Source organism: Aspergillus welwitschiae (assembly GCF_003344945.1).
Source record: "Aspergillus welwitschiae strain CBS 139.54b unplaced genomic scaffold BDQ94scaffold_4, whole genome shotgun sequence".
NCBI lineage: Eukaryota > Fungi > Ascomycota > Eurotiomycetes > Eurotiales > Aspergillaceae > Aspergillus > Aspergillus welwitschiae.
In genome coordinates, this window is record NW_020798698.1 from 138,981 (window position 1) to 163,574 (window position 24,594).

The 24,594-nt window shown below is 51.9% G+C and overlaps 8 protein-coding genes across 8 annotated transcripts; 4 read left to right on the forward strand and 4 right to left on the reverse strand.

Moving 5' to 3' along the window:
* The first annotated feature begins 1,303 nt into the window (after positions 1–1,303).
* BDQ94DRAFT_88891 (putative serine-rich protein) lies at positions 1,304–4,199 on the forward strand. Its single transcript, XM_026776773.1, has 3 exons — positions 1,304–3,274; positions 3,336–3,532; positions 3,586–4,199. The coding sequence occupies exons 1-3, from the start codon at positions 1,408–1,410 to the stop codon at positions 3,622–3,624; spliced, it is 2,103 nt and encodes a 700-aa protein (XP_026630339.1). The 5' UTR covers positions 1,304–1,407; the 3' UTR covers positions 3,625–4,199.
* Positions 4,200–4,407: 208 nt separating this feature from the next.
* Positions 4,408–6,880, reverse strand: BDQ94DRAFT_88906 (lysophospholipid acyltransferase). The gene is made up of 4 exons (XM_026776775.1): positions 6,630–6,880; positions 6,498–6,542; positions 5,313–6,431; positions 4,408–5,255 (listed from the first exon to the last, which is right to left on the reverse strand). Exons 1-4 carry the CDS (start codon positions 6,649–6,651, stop codon positions 4,774–4,776), a joined length of 1,668 nt encoding a protein of 555 aa, XP_026630340.1. The 5' UTR covers positions 6,652–6,880; the 3' UTR covers positions 4,408–4,773.
* Positions 6,630–9,151, forward strand: BDQ94DRAFT_88894 (Sec1 family protein). The gene is made up of 2 exons (XM_026776774.1): positions 6,630–8,289; positions 8,362–9,151. Exons 1-2 carry the CDS (start codon positions 7,357–7,359, stop codon positions 8,998–9,000), a joined length of 1,572 nt encoding a protein of 523 aa, XP_026630341.1. The 5' UTR covers positions 6,630–7,356; the 3' UTR covers positions 9,001–9,151.
* Positions 9,094–9,872, reverse strand: BDQ94DRAFT_136175 (uncharacterized protein; the record flags this gene model as incomplete). Its single annotated transcript, XM_026764813.1, has 1 exon — positions 9,094–9,872. A coding segment is annotated over exon 1 (233 nt), but the record flags the coding sequence as incomplete, so codon positions are not given.
* BDQ94DRAFT_182693 (TRAPPII-specific subunit TRS120) lies at positions 9,629–14,295 on the reverse strand (the record flags this gene model as incomplete). The annotated part of the gene is made up of 3 exons (XM_026774219.1): positions 9,629–13,002; positions 13,055–14,040; positions 14,130–14,295. 3 exons carry the CDS (start codon positions 14,293–14,295, stop codon positions 9,718–9,720), a joined length of 4,437 nt encoding a protein of 1,478 aa, XP_026630343.1. The 3' UTR covers positions 9,629–9,717.
* A 456-nt stretch (positions 14,296–14,751) lies between these two features.
* On the forward strand, positions 14,752–21,859 carry BDQ94DRAFT_182695 (HATPase_c domain protein; the record flags this gene model as incomplete). Its single annotated transcript, XM_026774220.1, has 7 exons — positions 14,752–15,184; positions 15,245–20,263; positions 20,334–20,389; positions 20,450–20,481; positions 20,728–20,845; positions 20,908–21,269; positions 21,344–21,859. Exons 1-7 carry the CDS (start codon positions 15,057–15,059, stop codon positions 21,857–21,859), a joined length of 6,231 nt encoding a protein of 2,076 aa, XP_026630344.1. The 5' UTR covers positions 14,752–15,056.
* Positions 21,860–22,404: 545 nt separating this feature from the next.
* Positions 22,405–23,295, forward strand: BDQ94DRAFT_166534 (LOG family protein; the record flags this gene model as incomplete). Its single annotated transcript, XM_026770569.1, has 2 exons — positions 22,405–22,448; positions 22,566–23,295. 2 exons carry the CDS (start codon positions 22,405–22,407, stop codon positions 23,293–23,295), a joined length of 774 nt encoding a protein of 257 aa, XP_026630345.1.
* An 81-nt stretch (positions 23,296–23,376) lies between these two features.
* Positions 23,377–24,582, reverse strand: pre5 (proteasome core particle subunit alpha 6). Its single transcript, XM_026764814.1, has 3 exons — positions 24,366–24,582; positions 24,167–24,278; positions 23,377–24,094 (listed from the first exon to the last, which is right to left on the reverse strand). Exons 1-3 carry the CDS (start codon positions 24,401–24,403, stop codon positions 23,456–23,458), a joined length of 789 nt encoding a protein of 262 aa, XP_026630346.1. The 5' UTR covers positions 24,404–24,582; the 3' UTR covers positions 23,377–23,455.
* Positions 24,583–24,594: the final 12 nt, after the last annotated feature.

Below are 24,594 nucleotides of genomic sequence, written 5' to 3' on the forward strand. Positions count from 1 at the left end.
GCGTCCCAACCAACCTACTACGTGCTCGTCTTTCTTGTTCCTGCATGCTGGAAGGTTAGGGGAGGATGATTGTGTCTGTCGCCTGTGGGCTGAGTGAGGATCGAAAAGAGCCTGCCTGCTCTCCGGGAATAATCAATCACTGCACTCTTTTAGTCTGGGTTTGTCCTAATTTCTCAGCCCGAGGATATTATTAGAGCAACACACCATCACCACCGGAACAAAGCACCACAGACAACTGGATATCATGGGAGGGCTCTAAAATCAGCATAATTTCGTATTCCGTGGACAGCATTATTATGAAGGAACATATTATTATTAGAGTTGATTGGCGATCGGGGACCTTCTGACCCTACTCCTATGTCTTGGAATATGACGAGGAAAGGCGTTCTGGAGCCCAAAGACAGAGCTTACGAGAACTAGTTCCAGACCCTCCTGGCGGCCATCCCGCGATCCCCGTTTAACTTAGCCAGGCGAATTGGGAGGCGGGCGTCTTTCCCCAATGCAGGTGGACAAGCGACGAGCTGCAGGACCATTCCTTATCCGCCAATCGTGCGGTTTCAAAGCGGTGCTCTAAAGCATGCAGCCTGCAGCGCCCCTGGATCGTCCATCGTCCATTGACTGGCCGTTCACACCGCCGCTGCACAACTGGCTGGCTGGTTTGAGTGGGAGGGCCGAAGTCCGGGGCTCCTTTAAATATTACTACGCCCGGGCTCGTCGTTTCAGGTGGAGGATCCCTTTGCTTCCACTCGTTGTGCCTTTCTGTCGCTCTTTTGGAACTGGTTTGCGGTGCTTTTCTGGTCTCGGGTTAGACGCTCTTTTTCTGTTCTTCGTTCTTTTGGTTGCGAACCTGTCCCGCCGGTCGACATGACTCGCTAATCTCAACCTACTGGCATTTTTTTTCTCTATCGGATCCACTCACTCTCTTTGGCTTCGTGTGCCGTTGGACAGCGTTATCCGCTCTCTTCCCGTCGTTTTGTGTCGAGGCATTCTTTATTGCATCATAAAATTCTAGACAAGCAAACAATCACTATCACCACAACAAACATCAACTGGGCACTGTTACTCTTCTCTCCCCCCCGTTCACCCTCGGCGGCCATTGCTCGCCCTGAGACGTGCCCCTCGGTGGTGGTCCTTGTTGCGGTTGCTGTTGCTATTACTCTCATTTCCCAAACCAAGCAGTCGTCGATGATCATTCTCATCGTTTTGAATCTGGTGTTCTTCTAGATCTCTTCCCCCTCCCCTCCTCCACTTCCCCCGAAGTGCCTTATAGAGCGGGGGTGCTCTTTGCTTATCCGCTTTTCGTGATCTTTTTGTTTTTGTTCTCTCAGGACCTTCTGGGGAACTCCCATCCTTTTACAAGTCTTAATCTTGGTGTCTACTGACTGATAATGAACTAATAATCCCAACATGCGCTCAGCTGCACCGACCTCGAACTCTCCCAAACGGAGAGCTCTTCATGAGCGCACCCCTTCCCATACGAATGAGAACTCCCCACCTTCATCCTTGCGAGCCGTCAGCGAAAAATACAACGATCAGCAGGAACCCGACGTGTACACATCCACGCCTTACCCGACAAAGCCGGAGCAGATCCTTTTACCGCGTCCTGGGAAAGGCCAAGATTTCATTCCGGACTCCCGGTTCCATGTCGACGAAGCGCCGGATCACTATCACGGGAATACCTCCACGGAACTCAGCCACCTCGCCGATAGTAGTTTGATTGACCAGTCGGTTAGCGATCCCTGGGACTTGTCTTCAACATTCGATGCCGCCAACACCCCATCGCAGGTCTGGGAAGACGATCCGTCCTCCAGCAAGTCTTCCTTTCCGGAGCCTGTCCTTCACGACCCCAAGCCGACCGATCAGAAATCGGATCAAGGTTCCGTCGCCGCGTATTCGGATGAGGAGCCAAACAGCCTGCCAAGAGCCGTCCCAACTATTAAAACCGTCGTATCGCAGACGCCGTCACGGGTTCCTTCGGGCCCGGAGACTCTTGCTTCGAGCAACTCCAGCCCCAATGTAGTGCCGATTGGGCCGCCTTCCAGTCCGAATTTCGTCGCGCTCGACAGCTCAAGTCTGAACTTCGTTCCTCTGGGTGCATCCTCGAATTCGGCCTCGATCACCCGCTCTAATTCCCTGTCCTCGTTAAACTCTCTGGGAACGGTGATCCGGTATATTGGAGCCGCTCAGTGGACGCATGGCTCGTCTTCAGAACACTCCAGCTCGCGCTCGCGTTCGCAATCTGTCCGCTCGAACCCTCCATACCAGGTGCCTTCAGTGCGATCCAATTCAACACGAGCACGGGAAAGGAGTCACTCTCGCTCTGTCACCTCGTCGTCGCGTAGCGGGCCACCGTCAGACATTCAAGCCATTGTTGACAGCGGCGTATTCATCCAATACCCGACCATCCAGGCGCCATCTTCGTCAAGCTCCAGAGTTGACGTGTCACATTCGGAAGAAGATGCATCGGATCAGAACCCACAAGAACCCACCACGGATTATTCTTCGGAGCATTTCAGAACTCACCTGTCAACCGTTCCTTCCATGTGGTCCGCCGAATGTGACTCGAGAAGCATTTCTCCGGCCGCTGATTCTATTGATAACAGCCAGATGGATCCTAAACGGCCTTCCGCGGCGCTGGTCCGTCAACGCCCCACGTCGTCTTCGATGTGGTTAGTGAGCGATTCGGACGGTGATGAGCGGATGGACAATCTTTCGAGCTTGCCAGCGCGTCCCACAAACCCGGCAGTTCCCTGCAGTGTTTCGTCGGAGTCAAGACAGAGCAGCATGCGGAGCAACATGCGACCTCCCACCAGCGGAAGCTTTTCATTCCACTTTTTGCCAAATTGGGCCAAGATGTACTATGGCGCCGGCGAGCAAGCTGAAGATTCGGTCTTGTCTGGCGCGGAACCCGATCGGCCACCGTCTGCGCGCGCCTCAACCTCCCACACAAATGTTCTCAACCGTTTACCGACCGCTACCAGCCGGACGAGGACGAGGACGTTTGGCAGCGAAATGCGAGAAACTCTGCGGTGGAAACCCGACCCGCGTGATCCACGGAACCACTGGGTAAGGGAACCCGAATCGCAGAGCCGGGAACCATCCCGCCATCGACTTCGACACAGCTGGTCCCCTCATCTGTTTCCCGACCGGCGCGCGGTTAATCCAAGGAGAGGTACCTGGGGTGCACCGTCGCTGGATTCAAGAACGGAACCACTACTTGGCCGAAGAAACATCCAAGTGTGGTCGTTCTGTGTTGGTTTTGTGTTTCCTCTCGGTATGGCCCCATCGTGCTCCATGATAGTCGCCTGAACATGTCAACTGACTGTGTACACTAGCCTGGCTAATTGCGTCATTCCTCCCCTTACCGACGAAACCGGATGCTATTCCGGAGGACGACGTCGAGTCACAGCTCGAAATGACGCTTAGAATGCGCTTGTTCGATCTGGAGACAAGACGACATGAAAACGCTCGGTGGTGGAGAAATCTCAACCGTTGGATGAACCCATTGGGGTTGGTGATTATTACCATTGTGGTATGTTATCCTGTTCACTTTATCTTGGGTATTCAATGCTCATCCTTTCGCAGATCACCTTGGCTGTTGTGGGCACCACAGTGGGCTTCTAGACGGGTACATCTGGCTTCTATAGCGTCAGCATGCCCGCAACTAGCTATGCTCTTCTATCCACGACCCCCTCGATTATTGCTTGTACTACCATTACCCCCCCTTTTCACGCCCTCTCGCCGGCTATGCCGGCGCCTGTTCTCGATTGGATCGATCTTTGCTTTCACCGTTCGGAATCGATTCCTCCATTTATACCCCCCTTCTTCTTTTGCATGCTACCTGCCCCCCACCCATACCCTTGCGCGCTTGATATTGCCGCATTTCTATTCCCCTGCGGCTGCTTGGTTTGTTTACCTTTCTCAAAACACTCGACACGATTGGACGACGTAATGCTTCTAATGTTCTTTTCTTTTGTGCCTTATATTCCACCTGGTGTTTTGGACTCTGTTTCAGCCCGCCCTTGGACCATTATTTGGTGAACAAACAATGGGGTGGTTCAATCTGGGAGCGTGAGGCGACGGATTTAATTAAGGGTTCACGACATTGCATGGATATATGTCATTTTCCTTTTACTTTTTTTGTTTTCCTATTTTCCTATATCTTCCCTTCTCCCCCATGTACTTATGGATACATGTTTTACTTATGACACCGTGACCAACATTATCACAGTATATATACAAGTGGTCGTCGCGCTCTGCGTGGCTGCTCTTGACCAAAAATAGACAATATATGATATTATACTCCTCGAATACTCTGTAGACTCATTGTTAATTGGTATGATTATAGACAATTCCGTCAGACTGAAGAGAACAGGAAGTTGCTGAAAATACTCGTCTGGCTTCAACTAAGCAAAAGAAAGTAAGACTTGCTCATTACGCTTATTGTCGGAGACTTCGTAGCATATAAGTATGAACGAATTGAAAGTGTACGTCAGCGCCGGAAAGCATACATAATAGAAGAATAAGAATCATAAGGATGCCACTCATCCCAAAGGAGCACCAACAACGAGACAAGTATGCGCAGCCGCTTCGGAGCAGTAAAAAGTCTAATATACATTCTATCGTCAACCCCATCAATCGTTCTCATTCACACGTGTCGAATTAGTTGGCTCTAAGCCAGACTGGTAGCAGGTCCTGAGACCTGGAGTCTTAAGACCCCTTTTTTTTTTTTTTTGGATTTGGGTCACATGGGAAGTCACAGGATCCAGATGATCATGTGAGCTTGCGGCCAATCTTGCTTTCCACGACTGCTTTCAGCTCTTCTCCAGTCGGCATGGTAACGGCACTGCCGCGTCTGCGCCTGGCTTCAATTTCACCCCGGATCTCCTGCACGGCCTCATCAAAGGCCTGAACAGCGTCACTTGGAAGACCTAGTGTTGGCTGTTGCAGGGTGTCGGAGCTGGTTGAGCGTGTGACATGAGGCCGGTTGCGGGCCTTGAGCTTCTTGATGAGGATGCCCTTGGCGGGGCTGGCAAAGAAGGCAATGCTGAGGAGGTTGCCGACGATCCCGTAGAAGTAGACGCTCTGCCAAACGCCGATGGACTTGCTAAATCCGAGGAAGATGAAGGGCATCACCGTGAAGGACAGGGTGACTTGAGTCACGAACCAGCTCATAATGTCATAGTAGCGCTTGTAGGGAGTCGGCTTGCTCCCGTCCGGAGTGAGGAAGAACGGGCGTACATAACGACGGAAGTCTGCGCATTGTCAGTACGGGAAATCAATGCACGGGTGGGTTAACCAGGTGAACTCACTCTTGGCTCCCGTCTGGATGAACGATCCAAGGATGAATGTCAGATAGTATCCCGGGTAGAAACCATGCCAGAAAGCGCTGGTCGTAAACGTGGCCAAGCTGGCGCGGAAGCCCGGCTTCTTTCCCCTGGGGGTGACGCGCAAATAGACATAGTTTCGCAGCCAATGGTTGGTGTTCTTGTTCCAGCTGCCCAGATATCCGTGGGAGTTTTGCGCGGTCTCAAGACTCCAGGGATCGATATTCTCCAACCGGTTCCAGAAGACCTTGCCGGACTTGGGATCGAAGCCATTGTATCCCATGCCAGACAGGATACAAGCACCTTCCGTCAGGGACCAGACGCCGTAGTACTTGAGGCGTGCGGTTAGCCCGACCATGTGCATGATCCAGACCCGTCGAGGGAAGGAGTAGCCCATGTATCTGGGACTCAGGATGGTTTCTTGATTGTAGTAAGACCCCAGCTGTAGGAATGCCAGGATCCATGCCAGTCCAACCAGGGCCTTCTTCGTGGCAGGAGTTCCACTGCGAGGGATCTTGCGCTTCTTACGGGTCGGGGGCACCTTCGACGGGTCGGTACCCGGGGGGACTTCGAAAAGAGTAGTGTCGAGCCAGCGACGGTAGTCGACGTATTCAAAGGACGGACCACCGAAAAGAGCCGGGAAGAATAGCACGTAGCCCATGTAGTCCAGGATGCTCGGAAAATGCGTAATCGCGGCATATTTTTGAGGATCTGAGAGCTGGTTTTGGGGAAGTCGACCATCATGAACGTTCCAACAGAAAGACGTGAGCTTCATGACCAGGACCATCTGGGCACCAGTGATATCAATCGCTTGAGGATCGTTGACGATCTGGCGGTAGATGTGGCTGATGGACATGTGGCCCATCAAGAAGATGAAGCCGATCCAGGGCATCAACGATCCATCAATGTAGTAGGCGATCAGATAGGTACCGGCGGCGCTATAGAACAAAGTGCGAAGGCCATCCCATAGGTCGAAAAGGCCAACGAGATAGAACAAGGAAACGGCAATGATGAAGGCATTCTTCTTCCAGGGTTGAGCGTCGGGGATTCTCTTCAACAGACCGGCGAGGGGGTAGGAGAGGAGGAATGACGCAATGAGCTTCACTGTTCAGCGGTGAGGGACTGATTCGGGGGACGAAGAAGGGCCAGGACGGGGAGGGAGAGGCATACGCTCATCAATCGAAGCTCCAGTCGCATTGGCTGGATACTCAAAGACTAGAAAGAGAGCCTTTTAGCATGATCTTCACGCAGGAAAGAGGGGCGCGCATTCTCAAGTGCTGCGACGGAAGGTTCACAACATACTTTGATTGATAAATGGTAACATGGTGGATGCAAATCGCCGCAAAGAACGGGCAGTAACAAGAAAAGGAAAAAGTTTAAGTCACCAAGGCCGATACTTAACTGTGTCGGCACGACATCGAGCCCAGAGATGAAATGGTTGAAGGGCTGGGAAGAAGCAAAGGGGAAAACAAAAAAATAAGGGCGGGCGGGAACGAAGAAATGAAACGGTAACTATCTCAACGGTCTGATATCACATGGCAGCTCTCCGATCATCTGCGTGTCTCAACCAATCCACCCGCCCTCCAAGTCAACTCACCCTCCTCTGATCTACCACATTTTGGATGCCGATGTATCATCTCCCGTTTCCGATCTTGAGAGTCTAGAATCATTTCCACGGATCTGCTAGACCAACCTTCTTCGTTTTCCTCCTCTTGCCCCTCTCTCCACACCTCACCCCCTCATTCAACATGGATGTCGTCGCGGCGGTGTCGGGTTACATCTCCAAGATGGTCACCGCGGGGGACCCTTCGCCGACAGGTGGTTCCAGCTCTTCATCGGCCAAGATGAAGATATTGCTTCTCGACAGTGAGACAGTGGGACTTGCGATTCTCTCATTGATCCCTGTGGAAGCTGTGCGCTAATCCAACGGCTCCAGGTACCCATTGTGTCCACCGCCATCACCCAGTCCGCTTTGTTGAACCATGAAGTCTACCTCATCGATCGCCTCGATAATGCCGCTCGCGAACGTATGCGACATCTCCGCTGCCTTTGTTTCGTGCGCCCTTCCCCCACCTCCATTCAATTCCTGATCGACGAGCTCCGCGAGCCCAAGTACGGAGAATACTACATCTACCTCACCAATATTATTCGCAAATCCTCCCTCGAACGTCTCGCCGAAGCGGATTCCCACGAGGTAGTTCGCGTGGTGCAGGAACACTTTGCCGACTTCCTTGTGATCAATCCGGATCTCTGTTCCCTGAATTTGGGCTTCCCACAGCAGCGCTTGTGGAGCCAGTCGCCAGATCTGTGGAATGCGGATGCCTTACAAAGAGCAACGGAGGGGGTCATTGCCATGTTGTTGGCGCTGAAGAAGAATCCGCTGATCCGTTACGAAAAGAACAGTCTGCTAGCGAAGAAGTTGGCCACAGAGGTCCGCTATCAAGTGACGCAGGAAGAGCAGCTCTTCAATTTCCGCAAGACCGATACACCCCCGATCCTGTTGATTTTGGACCGTAGAGACGACCCCATCACTCCGCTACTGACCCAGTGGACCTACCAAGCGATGGTGCATGAGTTGATGGGCATTCACAATGGGCGCGTGGACCTCCGGGACGTACCGGAGATTCGACCGGAATTGCGTGAAATCGTCCTTTCCCAGGATCAAGATCCGTTCTTCAAGAAGAATATGTACCAGAACTTTGGTGATCTAGGCCAGAACATCAAGGAGTATGTTGAGCAGTACCAGGTCAAAACGCAAAACACGATGAACATCGAGTCGATTGCGGACATGAAGCGCTTCGTGGAGGACTATCCCGAGTTTCGTAAACTATCGGGCAATGTAAGTAAACATGTCACACTAGTGGGGGAGCTGAGTCGGCGCGTGGGTGAGGATGACCTGCTCGACGTCAGTGAGTTGGAGCAGAGCTTGGCTTGCAATGACAACCACGCCAATGACCTCAAGGTACGTGGACTCTTTTTTCTCTCTCCGGGACGGAGCTTGCGCCAGACCAGTTGTTGACACCATCTCGTGCAGAACCTACAACGAATCATTCAACTACCTAGCGTTCCTGCAGAGAACAAGTTGCGCTTGGTTGCTCTGTACGCCATCCGCTACGAGAAGCAACCGAACAATGCACTCCCGATCCTGCTCGATCTCCTCGTCACCGCCGGCAACGTCCCATCATACAAGGTCAACATTATCCCTAAACTCCTCGCCTACCACCACTCCTTACAAGCCCCGCCGGTCGCAGGCGGCTTTTCTGACCTCTTCGAATCCACATCCCTCTTCTCCGGTGCCCGAGACCGGTTCAAGGGTCTGAAAGGCGTCGAAAACGTCTACACCCAGCACTCGCCTCGCCTGGAAGCCACTCTCCAAAATCTGATTAAAGGACGCCTGAAGGAGCTGCAATACCCGTTTCTCGAAGGCGGGGGCCATACACGAGACAAGCCCCAAGATATCATCATTTTCATGGTGGGCGGGGCGACGTATGAGGAAGCGAAAATGGTCGCCCAAGTCAATGCCAGCTCACCTGGAGTAAGAGTCGTCTTAGGAGGCACCTCCATTCACAATAGCACAAGCTTCCTTGAGGAAGTCGATGATGCCGTGAGCGGCTGGCCTGAGCCCGCCCCCTCGTCCGCCGCTGGTCGGCTTCAGAGGGCAGTCGGACATTAACCTCTGCTTTGCTTCTTTGCTTCTGTGTATCTGTAGCTTCTTATTATAATATATCCTGAAATCTTAGCTGTTAGTCACTTTCATGTCTGTCTCATGAGTTTGTTCCGCAGATTGTTATCATTAATCTGCAAACACAGGAAATGAGGCCACCTCTGCCTTGAGGTATTTGAACAGAGTATAGTTATGCTTCGTGTATGGTATCCCAAGCCAATCCGGCCAAGCTGCGTGCATAGCTAGTTCATTCTATTAACGTGGCACAATACACAACAGTAACGACGCTCTATCCTGTAGATACATACCCGCTATTTAACAGGGTGTTCTTCGCGTAAATAGATATGCGAAAGGAGAGGAGAGAAAAAAAAGAAAAAAACAAAAAGAAAAAAATAAAGTAGGAAAGAAAGAAAGGATGAGAGGCGCACAACTAACTCCCTACATGATACATGATTCATCCGTTGTCGTATATACATTTGACAGAAAGAAGGTGGTCGGAATAAGGAAAGAGAATACAGAACAAGAAAAACAACATTTGAAATGTACATATACACAAAGCGCGCTCTCTCTCTCTATGTCTGCATTTACGTCGTGATTAAAATAGTGTTTCCTGTGGCGGAGAATGCAACGAATATAGACAGAAAGAAAAAGATAATGCTTGCTGAAATGACAAGAACCTCCCCATTCCCTCTTCTCTCACACCACTAAATCCTTATGAGAAGCGTTTCAGTCATGAGCATTCATAATGCAAGTCTCCTTAGCGTGCCATATTCGTCGTTTCTTGGCCACATCTGCCCCAAAAGTATCCGTGATGATACCATCGTCATCATGGAAAGCCGCCTGGGCCTGTGCGGGTTTGGAAGTCTCGGACTCGGACTCGGTCGCCGGCTTCAGCAACCGTAATTCCTCGACAGTTGCACCGAATTCATACTCTCCTCGGCAGAGAACGGTGACGCCAACAGTCGCCGTGGTGCTTTCGCCGCTATGCAGGATGGGGAGGACTTGTTGGAGCATCCCGGTCCATGCGAGGCGTCGCGACAGATCTAATGCTATGTTGCTAGGTTGGTGACGGAGGCTGGGTTGAAGGCGGAGTAGAGGGTGGACGGGCCGCGAGGAACGATTGAGGACGGTGACGGTGAGGTTGAGCATGTCGTCGGTTTGGACATCGTATTTTGAGCGCCCTGTTTGTACCACGCTCTTTGTGTCACTGGGAAAAGCGGGTTCGAGGGAATATGTCACACCAACGTCTTCTAGCCGGAAGAAGTCAACCATGCGCGCGTTCAAGCGAAGGTTGCGCAGATCGACTATTCCTTCACGGATGCCTGTCTTCTCTTTCCAGAACCCGCAAACTCTCTCGAGAATCTCTTCCCGGTACCAGAATGCCTCGCGTGTCGCTGCCTCGGCTTCGAAAGTGAGCTTGTTGGCACTTACGACAAACTGCCGCTTGACTCCGGTGTTAAGGATTGGAATAGATGCATGTGGGTTGTCGAGATAGGCTCGAGGGAGGACAAGCACAAATCGTGACATCTGGCCTGGCTGGAGCTCTCCGTGAACAGTGTATTTGCCCTCTCCATCCTGGGGCGGTTCTGGAGGCCATTGCATGTCTGATTTCACTGCCTTCTCGCCGACATGCAAGGTGACCGACAAGGCATTAGGCCAGGCATTGCGAAGATCGAGGAGAAGAATACAGTGATCAGGGCCGTATCCACCCCGGGCGAGGTGGGAAAGCACAGGTGAGAACGGATCGCCATCCGCGGATGGGGGTAGAACATTGGTGCTGATCTGGTCAGGTTCTGCTTCTGCCTCAGGGTTGTTCCACCATGCGAAGTCGCTGCTGAGTGGCAGAATGTCACAGCGAGCGACCTCTATACTTGCATTTACCGTGGCAGTCAGTGGGACGAACAACTGGCGGGTATAGAACACGTCAGGTAAGCCCTCCTGCGAGGATCCAATACACGAGTAGTCGATCTGCACGGTGGTGTCCTGTAGACCTGGTTTTCCAACAACATCGATGGTGAATGTGGCACTTTGGCCTGCTGGAATGGAGTGGTCCTCAGGATTTAAACCTTGTCGGCGCCACCGCAACGCTGGCCTGGTTAAGTTCAGCTCCAGCTCGTAAATTTCGACGGGTAGTAAATCCTTATTGCTCAGGGCCGACTGCACTTGTCTTGTTGTCGAATCCTGGAAGGTAAAGAGGATGAAATCAAGAGGACATGGCGACGTGTTCCGTAGTGTGATGGTGAAGGAGCTCAACTCACCCTCCAGCACCATCAGCGCGGACTGTGACAGGGACAATGACTCAATCACCAATGAGGGCTGTTGGCCAATGACCTTGACCTCGCACACCGATGTGTCAGGGCCTTTCTTGGGAAGTTGTTTGCCATTTCTTGAGGTTGTTGAGCTCCACGAGAGTGGGCGCTCCACAGAAGGCCTCTTGGCCGCAAGTCCAGTGCGCTTGAATTTCCATTCGGCTTCGGGCTTCCAGGGACTCTGGAATATCGGAAACCTGCGCTCTCTGCAGTGTCGGACCTTCACTATGCAGCCAGTAACCTTGAGCGCCCCCTCTCCAGTGGCTTTGCCATAGACTGTGATGTCTTGCAAGCATAGCGGAGGAATCAGGATCCATTCGGCCACGGCTTCTAGAGGCACACCGTCGCTGTCGAGAGTGAGTCTTTCGATCTCCAAATCAAACTCATAAGGGTTCTGAAGTGTGACTTGGAATGCCGCGTATTCACCAGCAACCATCAAGGATTCAGCAGCCTTATTACTTGCTTTAGAGAAAGGATTATATAAAAAAGGATCCTTTGCGGACTTTTCGCGATCAGCTGTAACGGCATCCAAATCAGGCTTTGAGCGGCGAACGGGTCGTCTGGGATCTGGAAGAGATAGCAATTGAACACCACGGATGAGAAAATCATCCCAGTACTCTGCCTCAAGTCCCGAGGCGCCCAGTTTATTGGCTGCGCCGACAGTCCGTTTGATGTTATTCAAAAGTCTGATCTGTTCGTCGCGAGGTAGGTACGGTGGCTGGTAGTTAGATCCGAGCATCAGGTCTCCTCTGATGGTCTGCAGAAGTTCTACTGTGAAACGAAGGACGCCGATAAAATCAGGGAGCGCTTCGCAAGAACTAATGCACGCTTTGAGAACATCAATCTTCAGGTTGAGATCACCGTAGCCATCCAGAACGGCGTGCCTAAAAGCCCGTTCAACAATAGCAGTGATCGAATCATAGTCGGGCAAGGCATCTTGGCCACTCGCAGTGGAAGATCGTCTCTTCTCCCATTCGTAGAATGAAGATGGTTGGACACCATAGATATCACCTATAGTAGCAAGGAGCGAGCGCATGCTCTCCTCCATGTTCCCTGGCCCCAGATCAAGGGCATTGATATCAAATGCCGTGTCGCTGAGAGATGCCAGGCCAGCAGCAGGATGAACCCCCACTTCTGCTGCGCCAATCTTCCGGGCCTGGACAAGCGTCGGAACCATTATGGATAAAAGCTCTCTTAGGATAAAGGCCTTCTTCCGAGGTAGGTCAAGGACGTTCAGGACAGAGACTACGCCAACGATAATAGGTATGGCGTCCGTTGCGGGCAGGTCTGAGCCAGGAGAAAGAGGCAGGGCGCGGAAAAGGAAATTACCAATGTCGGATTTTCGAAGGATGTTGAGACCACGAGGCCGTTCTGGTCGGTGCAAAGGTGGAAGGGACTCATTCATAACTATATGCTTCAGGGCAACGTCATCCAAGGCACCGTCGCGAATACGAGCCGCTGCTAATAACCTTGCCAAACGAATAACTGTTTCGGAGTAAACAAGTTGAGGCAGAGGTTCATCCGTAATGTTGGCGGCACGGTTATAGAGATTCAGAATATTGTTCGCAAGGTCAGGCAATAGGTTGGAGAGGTTCTGAAGCGAGATAATACGGTTCCCAGGAGATGACAGACTCGTGTCAAGGCTACTGCTATATGACAACTTTGAGGATTTGTCGGCGACAGGGTAGCAAACGGGAGGGATCTGCCACCAGTTAGTCATATCCAACCGACCTTGTGCACCAGATGATACGTACCTGAAAGTCCATTCCAGCCCACGCGACCATTAATAGACAAAGAAGAATGGACTCAAGCGCTTTCGCATGCCATACGTAGTCACTGCTTGCTCTAGCACTAGACGCAGCTTCAACGAGTTCTTTCAAAGCATCTGGCCATCTTCCGGCTAGAAGGAACAGGTTCCCAACAACAACACCTGAGCGACCCTTGATGCGATTCTTGGTCCGATCAGTCGCGCTCATGCCGCTCACAGATAGACGGTCCCGGCTATGCTCCTTAGACGATGGCAACGAATGTATTTTGCCCAGTGAGTTGGAACGATTGGCCAATTGTATCGATCGGGTGATCTCATCAAAGGTTGTAGGAGTCTCATGGTCGCTAGGAGCAGGCGATCCCTGTTTGGAGCTCAAGGGAGATTCGGGTGCGCCATTTGGGTTGGATGGGAGATGTGTAGGCAGGGTCATCCGGTGAAATAGCCTATCTGTCGGTCGCGGGCGGATGTCAGGGCCGCGATGGGGCCCCCAGGATGACGCCTTCGGTGACTCGATGGAAGGTATACTTTGAATAGTCTTCGCAAACTCGTCTAGCTCCGAAAGCAGGAGAGATGTAATATCACACAGGACTGTTTTCATTGTAGTGGCCTTCGACGCCTGAGGTCGTGGGATCCAGAGGACGTCCCCTGGGCCGTTTGTGAGCTTATTCACCCCTTCATAGTCGAAGATAAGGAGCTGATGTACTAGCGCTCTCGGATTGCTCTCCTTGAGTGTTTCGAGTTCCTGCCGAAGTTGCTCCAACTCGCCCGGCGTGGGCGGTTGATCTGCCGCAGACGCCGGTTCACTCTTCTTCACATTTTCGCCAAGTTCTGCACCGTCTGCGATTGCAATAATAACTAGAGGCTCTCGGTATATCTCGAAAGGGAAGAGGTCTAAGTGAGATGTTGGAGGCACGGAGTAGGACAAGTCGTAAAGTATCATGCCAGTAGGGAAGGCGAGCGGGGAGAACATGTCTATGTCGAGAATCAGTCAATCACTGTACCCATTATGTCGGAAACAAGTCTCTCCTGCTGCGGACATGGGGTACTGAGTGCTAGCATACTTCGATTGGGTCGCGCATCAGGACTGATATCGCCCAAGCGGACAACATTTTCGGCTTGAAGCCTTGCGGCAAAGCTCAAGAATCTCGAGCGCTTTATCTTGCCAATGGGTAGCAGCAGTGCCCGTAAGCGCACGGGCGCAATAGGGGAGAGGGGGTCGACACCCATCGTATCATCTGCGACTGAACGGAGGGGGAGCAGTCGGCGAGTTGCTCAGAACTGCTTCCAAAAGGGCGGGCAAGCTTCCGGAGGTCATACGAAGCGCTAACACAAGCAACAGACGTAGTAGTGAACACGGGCGAATGAGCAATGCACAGATTCCACTCGCGATTCTCGTTAAAGTTCGATAAACAGGGCCGTGACCTCTGGTCACCTGGACCACGTAGAGAGAAACAACTCCCACAAGAAGATCTAAAAGCAAAGAACGACAGAAAGTAGCAACGCGGAGTGGATAGATCGCGGCATCGGGCGTACCTGTCGACCGCCGTATCCCCAAGTAAACCCAAGGAAACCCCCCGATGTCACGGGGGGGCCCTGATGACATAAGCGTTGCATATCTGATAAGCCCGATAACTTTAACTCCGCGCTGTCTCCGGCCAGTCACTCGCCATCGCCTCTGCCTCCGTTATTCTCTCGCGCTTTCTTTCTCGCTCTTCTCTCATCTCCTCGTGCTCTCGCTCTCCTAGGCAGACCTATCCTCTAACACCCTGTCTTTTTGTTGTAGCTTTTGGTCTTCTGTCTTGGTTTGTGAGCGATAAATTCTATCTATAGACCACTCTGTCGTCTAGGTTACAGTGTTATCAAACACCGCCGCCTGTTGACCGACCACATCACCAAAAGATCCATGTCTTAGATTATCAACCACTAGCCTGTTTTTCACGGAGTATTTGGGGAGTGAGCGTATAGAAGCATTTTCTTCGAGCAGAATCATGGCACAGAAGATCGATTTTAACGCCCTCAGGGCGCGTACGATGGGATCAGGGAACGATGAGGAGGCGGTCACAGTTGACACACGGGGTCTGATCTCCAAAGTCCTTGCGCGCTACTCTGGGAAATGGTACGTCTACTTCCGTGGCATCTGAAATCATAGCGGCGTTTACTAAAGTGGGATACATAGGACCGTTTTACGAGAGATGATACAAAATGCGGCCGATGCTAATGCCACGAAAGTAGCGATTAAGTTCGAGACGCTACCATCTACGACGGTTCCGCTACCTCCAGCCGCAGACGAGAGCACCTTAATCAAACACACGATATCTCATCACACTCTCAAACGTCTGTTGATATCAAATAATGGCCTTCCGTTCAGTGAGAAGGATTGGGCAAGGTTAAAGCGCATTGCTGATGGCAACCCGGATGAGACTAAAATCGGTGCATTCGGTGTCGGCTTTTACAGTGTATTCGATGACTGCGAAGAACCTTTCGTGTCATCTGGAAAAGAGGCCATGGCCTTTTATTGGAAAGGCAACGCTCTCTTTACTCGTCGATTACAGCTGGACGAAGACGCAAATCCCGAGACTACATTTGTTCTAGATTACCGCAATGATACGTCACCAGTCCCCTCGTTGATGCAACTATGTCAGTTCCTGTCCAGCAGTCTTACATTCGTAAGCCTTGAAGGTATAGAACTATGGTTGGACGACTGGAATCTCTTGCGACTCACGAAGAAGACTGCACCAAGCGTCAATCTAAGCATCCCTAGGGACATCGAAACTAAAACGCCGCAGGGCCTGATGAAAATTCATAATGTCACCCGAGAGGTTGCTCAGGTTGATGCTTCGTGGATGCGCGTTGTTGAGTGGAACCCTAACGCCAGCATCTTCCGGGAGGGGCTCAGAGATACCACGGGTTCTTTGCGTACCTTCTTCTCCAGACTCACAGGCCAGAGTGCCCCCGAAAAGCCAGTGAAGCCGGAACAACAGGATAGCTCCACTGACACTGGAGAGATGACCAAGACCTTGACTGCCTCGGTCTTTCTACATATCAACACCGCCAGCCTCCAAGCTTCTGTCAGTCAGTCTTTGAGCAGCGAACTTGAACGAGCTACACGAAAACCTCCCCCTAAGCGATCCACCATCGCTATCTTGACCCCCTCATATGATACAACCCTGGCTTCTGGTGCCTCCGGCCTACAGTCAGAGGTCCTCTCCTCTATCCTTCCTTCTAAGGCTGGCAGGGTCTTCATAGGTTTTCCCACCCATCAAACAACAGGCCTTAATGCGCATATCTCTGCTCCTTCCGTAATTCCTACAGTGGAGCGGGAAAGTATTGATCTCAATACTCGCTACATCAGCAAGTGGAATCTCGAAATGCTGAGGGCTGCAGGAATTGTCTGTCGGATCGCATGGACTGCCGAGATGGCGTCCATCAAAGCTAGGATATATTCTGGGAAGGAGTCCTCGAAATCCATGAAGGTGCGGAAGGATGATATAGCGGGTGTTCTTCCAGAAGCCATCCACACTGCAAACCAGTTCGTATTCCGTGAATCGACGCCATCGTCACTTCTTGGGCAAACCATCGAAGACGCATTCTGGACGTGTAACAAAAGCGCATCCATTGAGGTCCTTTCAACATGCGGTATTATTCAGAGCCATCAGGCACGTCTTGCCCCGAAGGACCTCAGCTTCATGGATTCTATACCAGTCCTGCCCGATGAGTTTGTATCGGGTGCAAGGGATTTCGTCAAGAAACTGACGGATTTCGGCCTGGTCACTGATATTACGGTCTCCGACATCAAACGAGAACTTGAGACCAGCACACTACGGTCCGGCCAGGTTATTGAATTCCTTGCCTGGTTAGGTCGAAGGGCTGCCTCGGGCCAGCTTGATCTATACTCTATCCAAAGCCTGCTGAGTGTAGCAGTCGCAAATGAAGAAGATGAGAGCAGCCCCCAGAATAGACTGGTTGTTTTTGGCAGCATCGACAGTTATCTAAGTCCTCAGAAGATACCCGTCAATCTGCCTGTTCCACCCACTGTGGCGCCTTTCAAATTTACCAAGTCTCTTGGGAAGCAGGAGTTGGAGGCTTTTGGCTGGACGGAACTTCAGATAGTTCCGTGGGTGCGTTGGCTAGTCTGCAATTCTGCTAATCGGAATCTCCTGCCCTTGGATCAGGATATCACACAGAGTCCCTCATTCTCTGCGCAGGTCTTGCCGGTTCTTTCGAAACAATGGGAGTATCTGAGCCAGACAGCGAAACAATCAGTGATCAACCAGTTACAGTCCCATACTGTGATCCCTACTAAACTAGGGATGAAACTGCCTGCCGAGACCTACTTCTCTTCTGTCCGGTTGTTTGATGACCTTCCCGTCATACATGGCCTAAATGGAGTTAAAGAGAAATTCCTGGCAGCGCTCGGCGTTCGTAAGACAGTCGAGCTCGGTGTCATCTTCGAGCGTCTTCTCGATACTACGGAAGCATCCGATGGCCCTAACAACACTCAGAGAAAATGGAGTCATGTCGACTTAATACGATATCTAGCTTCCGTGCGCGATGATATTCCTGCGAATGATATCAAACGACTTAAAAACACCAGCTTATGCACCGCCGAACCGATCGACGGCAGTGGAAATGGTGATCTTAAAGCTGCTAATCGCAAGCGCTACAAGATTTTTGAGCTGTTCGAGCCAAAGGACTCGCTCAGAGCTCTGGGGTTGCCTATCATTGAATGGCCAGGTCGGTATCAGCCCAGCAGCAACGAAGGAAAGTTTTTGTCTATGTTGGGACTCAGGAGTTTTCCGTCAGCTTCTGAGCTTATTCAAATCATGGCTAAGGCGGCCGTGGATGGTAACTGGGTTCTCCATACAAAAGCGATGTCATACTATATTGCCGAGTTTCATACAAGTGGCTATGCGATGTTTGACTGCAGTACAGTGAATGTCCCGTTCTTGCCCGTTGAAGGATCGCAGGGGTTGACTGTTCCGAGTAAATGTTTCACTGACGATGGTGCTACCTTGTTTGGCTTCGCAATCCTTCGCACGGACCTGCATCCACATGCATCCAAGTTTGGGGTCAAACAACACCCGGCTCTGAGCGAATGCATCGATTGCCTTATACGTCAGCCACCGTTCACGAAGCGTGACGCAAGGGTCATTTTCAAGTACCTAGCTGGGCGGGTGTCTGAACTGAGTGGGCGGGATGTAGATCGTGTTGGCAGTGCGCAGGTAGTCCCCGTCTCGACTACACAGGATGAGATGGAAAAGAAGGTTGTGCGTCGCGTAGCACCCAGACTTTGTTATCTTGGTGATGGCGAGGATTACAAAGATATCTTCGACTTCGTTGACTTTGGTCAAGAGGCGAACCTCTTCCTCATGGCCGTCGGATCCAAACGTGAGCCCACCAAGGTGGAAATTGCACGCATGCTCGTAAAGGAACCGGCTAGGATATCAGGCTCTTTTCAAAGTGCTGATAAATATCTCAAATTACTGAGGACACTTGCTGAGCATGTCTCAACCTTGAAGAGGGATCGCGAACTTTTTCAAGAAATGAGGAGGTCGGCGTTCTTGCTCGCCAGCAGGGATATTACTTCCCTGGCACAGGAGCAAGCCGCCAAAGATGACCACGTGTCTGACGATGAGGATGAAGATCAAAGCATTAAGGAATGGACTCTGACGATTGCGAAGGATGCGGTCGTGGTGGACGATTTCCAGAGCTTCAATCTTTTCAAGGAACATATACTAGCGGCCCCTCAGGAAGAATTGCTGGAGAACTTCTATCAGTCTCTGGGGGCTTTACCGTTGAGTGGCCTTGTCGAAGAGCGTGCTCACTGGGGCGCTGTAGCTGCCGATCAACGTCCAGCCGCCAAGCTGCAAAAGCTGATCAATGAACGCTCGCGGCTGTTCTTACATGACCAGTCTCCTGATCTGATCCGGCATGATGTGCGGTGGCTAGAGAAGCATTTGCAAGTGCAGGTAGTGCATTCCATCTCTCTAACTCGCTCTCTTAAGGGTCGTCGGATATCCCACACTCAAAAGCGAAGCGCAATCATCACTCAACAGGGAAGAGACTGGCTCTTGTGGATCTGCCCGGGCAAGTATGACCTCTACGAAATTAGCCAAGCTCTGGTCCACCTAATCCTTGTTCGGCCGAAGCTCCATTCAACGCTTACCTTGGAGATGCTGCTGAAGACTGATCTGCTGGAGCTCAAGGCTCGCGGGTACAATGTGGAGCGCATTCTCAAACAAAAAGCACACGAGGCCAGGATGGCAGAGGATAGGCGGCAGAAGCAGCTGGAGGAAGAGCGTCAGCGTCTGCAAGAGAGAGAAGCTGCGTGGGCTCAGGAACAAGCCCAGATACAAGCACAACCTCATTCAGCGCAAGACGAGCGTGAGCAGTTAATGCCGGGAGATTTCCCCGACTCGCCGTCGGGCAAGAACAGCACCCGTGACGTTCAGCCGGACGGACCTGACCAATCCCAAGATCGACGGCCACGCGGGTTCTTCGCCAACCTCTCCAAGCGTTTTGGGCTTGAGGGCAACCGGTCGCCCTGGAATGCCCTCAACGGAGAGCAATCTCAGCCCTCCCGTCCTGAATCCTCAGAGACTGCCACCCCTCCCCCGCCTTACTCTGCCGAAGATCCTCAGAAGACTCGCTCGGAAGCTCCTGTCACGGTTAATTCACCCCATCGACTCCAGTCGGAGCTGCTCTCGGCCATCCAGGCGTGTCGGCCTCATGGATCTTCTGATGTTTATAGCAGGCCTGAGACGAACCAGATCACCGAGAAGAAGTCCTACTGTGATGAAAAGCCCAGTCATGATTTAGAGTTTGTCGCGACGCTTGCATGTGGGATTCACGTACTCTTTGTGAAGAACCTCCCGGACCGCAGTCAATTCTTGGCCAAGAATAGCGTGGGCATTAATGTCTTTGCTTCAATGTTAATGGATTGTGCCGGGGTATTCTCGCTCCGGTCAGACATCCTCAGTATCTTCTATGATCCCGGGGGCAAAACGATCGCCTTTAACCGGGCCGGCAGTGTATTCTGCAATTACTTCTACTTCCAACAGCTTCACGAGAAGCAGCTGCTTGCAAACCCGACTGCCGACCGAGCGGATGCACTTGTATACTGGTGGGTGATCCTTTGCCACGAACTGGCCCACAACCTGGTGGAGGACCATAGCTCTGCCCACAGTTACTATACGTAAGTTTGCTCCCGCAATAGCTCCGTTTCTTTTCATTGGTCTTGATAACATGGCTGACAATGTTTCTAGCGAAAGCTTTGTCGCACAATATTTCCCCAAGATAGCAGCCAAGCTCGCGAGTGCAGGTAGAGCTGCTCCAGAATCGAGGGGCTAATCCAGCAATGTGTTTAGGACTTAGATAGGAGCTATTGTATATCAACCTAACACAGACGGCCAGGTGCCGACATGTACATATTACGAGATAGCTAGACGCTCAAATATTTGCTTAGATCCCCATCAGTTTGTAGTGTCCAGACCCATTCCATCCGGGCTATAGCTAGTGATGCAAACCGGACAAACACTGGTATCACCTCCGCGGAGAGATGCGCGGGCCTACTCCGTACAATCTTCATGATCTATCCAGAGGTCTCAATTCAGCTGCGTCGTCTCTACTGCAGCAATTTCTGGCCATCATCCGAGGGAGGAACAAGTTTCAGACGGCGACCTCATGGCGGGCACACCTGACGCCTCGATGGAGGAAATCCTCTGGCGGTCCCCGCCCCACGTCCAAATGATGGGAGGATATCTCCACTCCAACAACAGTATGAGATTTGGATACTATAACAACAGAAGCAGCCTACTAACACTGTTAATGTATAAACAGTTCTTTTCTACTTCGCAGAGTCACCATTTTTTGACCCAACGTCGAATAACGCCTCACTGGCCATCCAAGCGAACTACAATGAAGCTTTCCGGCACTTTGTGGAGACGCGCGAGGCCTTCGAGGGCCGCCTGAAGACTATGCAGGGCTTGGAATTTGTGGTTTCATATGATCCCATTCAGGCAGCAGCTCAGCCTGATGGTCGATTTGCACATGAGCCGTCAAACATTTGGGTGATTCGCAAGCAGAACCGGCGCAAGAGGACCGGCCTGGACGATGAGGTGGCGGTTTTATCAACGTACTTTATCGTGGGAGACTGCATCTACATGGCCCCGTCGGTTGCGAGTGTAGTGGGAAACCGCATCGTACGTCAAATTGGATCTTGTTTTGCTTCCAGTATATCCTATAATTCTGATGCTAACCCCGACTTCTTGCGCAGCTGTCCGCAGTTACGTCTCTCACCAGCTTGCTAAAGACAGCATCTACACTCCCAACCTTCACCCCGTCCCATGGCCATACTTACATGCCGCCTGCACTCAAGCAAGCAGACGCAAGTCAACCTGGCACCCAATCGCAGCAGAGCAAGGAAAACACACCACTGCCAGACGCCGATGCAGCTGGCAAAGCCTCACTCGTTGGATCTTCACAGATGGTCGGCGCTGGTTCTAGCCTGCAAGACACGCGGACACTCGCAGAGTCATTCAATCTGCTCCGAAGGTATGGGGACGAGTTCATGGACGAACATCCGTTGGTGGGAGAGCCCGGATCATTCATCCTATCCCGAGTCAATGACACAGACCGAACCTCGGCGGCGAAACCGCCAGCCACTGCCGCGAAGGTTGGAACGCCGCAGGTCCGGGTTGATACACCGGGAAAGGTATCAGAGAAGGGGGCGACGCCATCGGGGTCCGAAGAGAATAAAATGCGGAAGAAGAAAACTAAGGTTGGCAGTTGAAGTGGGAGGACAGAATAATGATACCCTAATGATCATGAGAGCAGGATTCTCTCATCCCAATTCCATTCTAGACCTGGATAGCTAGATCTCTTATTCAATCTACAATTGAATTTGGCTCTTACCATCCTCTCCTTTTTACCAGCTTATCATCATAGAACCCTTTCTGTAACAGAAGCAAGGACAGCAGAGCAACCCCGCACGGCTACCCAATCCAATCCCAGTGACAGTCAAGTATCTCTGACTCATTATCACATCTTCATCGCAAACTCTCATATTATTCGCCTGCTATAAAATCAAACTGAGATGTCCTTCCCATCATGATTACTACCTCCACTTTTACCCTCGAAGTGTCTTGTGCAGTCTGTCCGCATTCGGATCCAGAACCGCAGCTTCAAGAAATCGGTTACATCACTGCACCGACATCTTAGACCATTGGACTCGGCCAAAACCCCCATCGAACTTCTCCTCTCCATTCTGAGAGCGACAAGAGCGAGTCTGTATCTTCCTCATCTGTAGCAAGTAGTTTCAATAAGTTCAACGGTATCATGGGCTTCGAGAATGGGACTAAGCCCGCGGTGGTCTGCGTATTGTAAGTCACCAGCATATCATATCATATCATCTCCAGCCCTCACCCCGCATACTCAATCCTTTCGCCACCAACCACGAAATTTATAACGAAACTCCCAAACTAACCAACCCATTACAGCTGCGGCTCCGTCTCCGGCACAAACCCTCGCCATATGGAAGCCGCGCGCCAGCTGGCGCACGAATTCCACAAGAACAACATCCACCTTGTGTACGGCGGCGGCACAGCAGGCCTAATGGGCACAATAGCCCGCGAGCTGGTCAAACTATCCGGCCCGCAGGCCGTGCACGGCGTGATCCCCCGCGCATTAGTAAAGGTAGAACCGGGATACGACAATGCAACGGAACATCCCACAGACACAGATTCAACTACAGGAATCCAGCAAGCGCGGTCCGGTAAGGACGCGGAACGAATCATCCCAGCCGCTACTACCAATGGAACTACTACAAAGGCGAAGGAATCTATGTTTAAGGAATCCGAGTACGGGACGACCACGATTGTGGCGGATATGCATGCGCGAAAGCGGCTTATGGCGACGAAGGTGCAGGAGGGAGGGCCTGGGTCTGGGTTTGTGGCGTTGGCGGGGGGGTTCGGGACGATTGAGGAGGTGATGGAGATGACGACGTGGAATCAGTTGGGTATTCATGGGGCTGGGGTGGTGGTGGTTAATGTGGATGGGTATTGGGATGGGGTGTTGGCGTGGGTGAGGAAGGCGGTGCAGGAGGGGTACATTGGTGAGGAGAATGGGAGGATCTTGGTGGAGGTGAATGATATTAAGGATGTTTGGCCGCGGTTGAAAGGGTATAGGGTTAGTAATGGGAGGATGAGGTTGAATTGGGGGGAAGAATAAACGATCATATCTACTAGTAAGTTAGTAGGATGGTTAGTTGTAGATGTGGGAAAGCCGAGTGTGGTTATATATATATAATGGTATCAGGTGTGTGAAACGTGATATTATTCCGGAATCGTGACTACCAAATCAATGATGTATCTGTTGCATCTTGCTTCTCCTATGAATCAACCTCCATCGTCTCCTCATCTTTCGTCTCGCCCGCATCCGCCTGCTCCAGTGCCTCCAGCAGCGGCACCAGCTGCTGCCCCTCGTACAGCTTGAAGCTCTCGATCTTCCCCGGGGCACCCTCGCCCGCAAGCCCCACCACACCCACGGATGTGTTGTCCACCGTCAGCTCCTTGTCCTGAGACAGGGACTCCTTGAGTGCCCGCAGGCCGTGCGTAATGAGCTCATCGCGCGACGAGGCCTCCAGCTTGTCCAGATTCCGCTCCAGGTAGGTCCGAGCCATCTGGGAGCGGGCTCCGATGGCGCATGCCACCATCTCATGGGTCATACCGGAGGGTTGAAATTCGAAAAGGTGCGGGCCGGAGTCGTCGACACCGGCGACAAGCAGACCGACACCGTAGGGGCGCTTGCCGTAATGTTGAGTGTTCGTTTGGGCGCGGTCGCCGATCTGACTGACAATGCGGTCGACAGGGAGCGGACGGCCGTAGGTCATGCGGGAGCTGAGCGACTGCTGCTTCATGAAGTTGGAGAGCACCCGAGCGTCCGATGCCAGACCGGCGATGGCGATGCCCATGTGGGAGTCGACTTCGATGATCTTCTTCTGGTACGAGGACAGCTCTTCGGCATTACGCTGGAGATTTGTCTGTCAGCTGAAAGTGCCCCGGGGAGAGAAAAGTGCCAAGATATAAGTGAGATGTCGAACCTTGAGGCCGACCAGCACGGCATGTGTCTTGTTGACGAGTCCCACTACGACGGAACCTTGCTTGACGGCTTCTTGTGCATATTCGACTTGGAAGATCCGGCCTTGCGGGGAGCTGTAGAGAGCTATGTTAGTAATCTGATAGTATCGGGAGAACAAAACTTTGTTCTAGTGGATGAGGGAGCTTGGGGGAGGTCCATACAAGGTGACCGCATCGTTGTCGTAGTTGTTTCTGAACATGGCGGAAGCTTGGGTAGGAGAGACTCAGAAGGGTGATGAATAGGGGTCTCTGTCAGTTCAATGGAAGAAACCAAGGAGGAGATTGAGTCTCAACAGGGAAAATAGAGGAATTAAGGCGATGAAGTAGGGAGCAGGAGTGGATGGGAGAGAGATATGGAGCTGGAGGGCAGGCAGAGAAGCACTGACGCGGT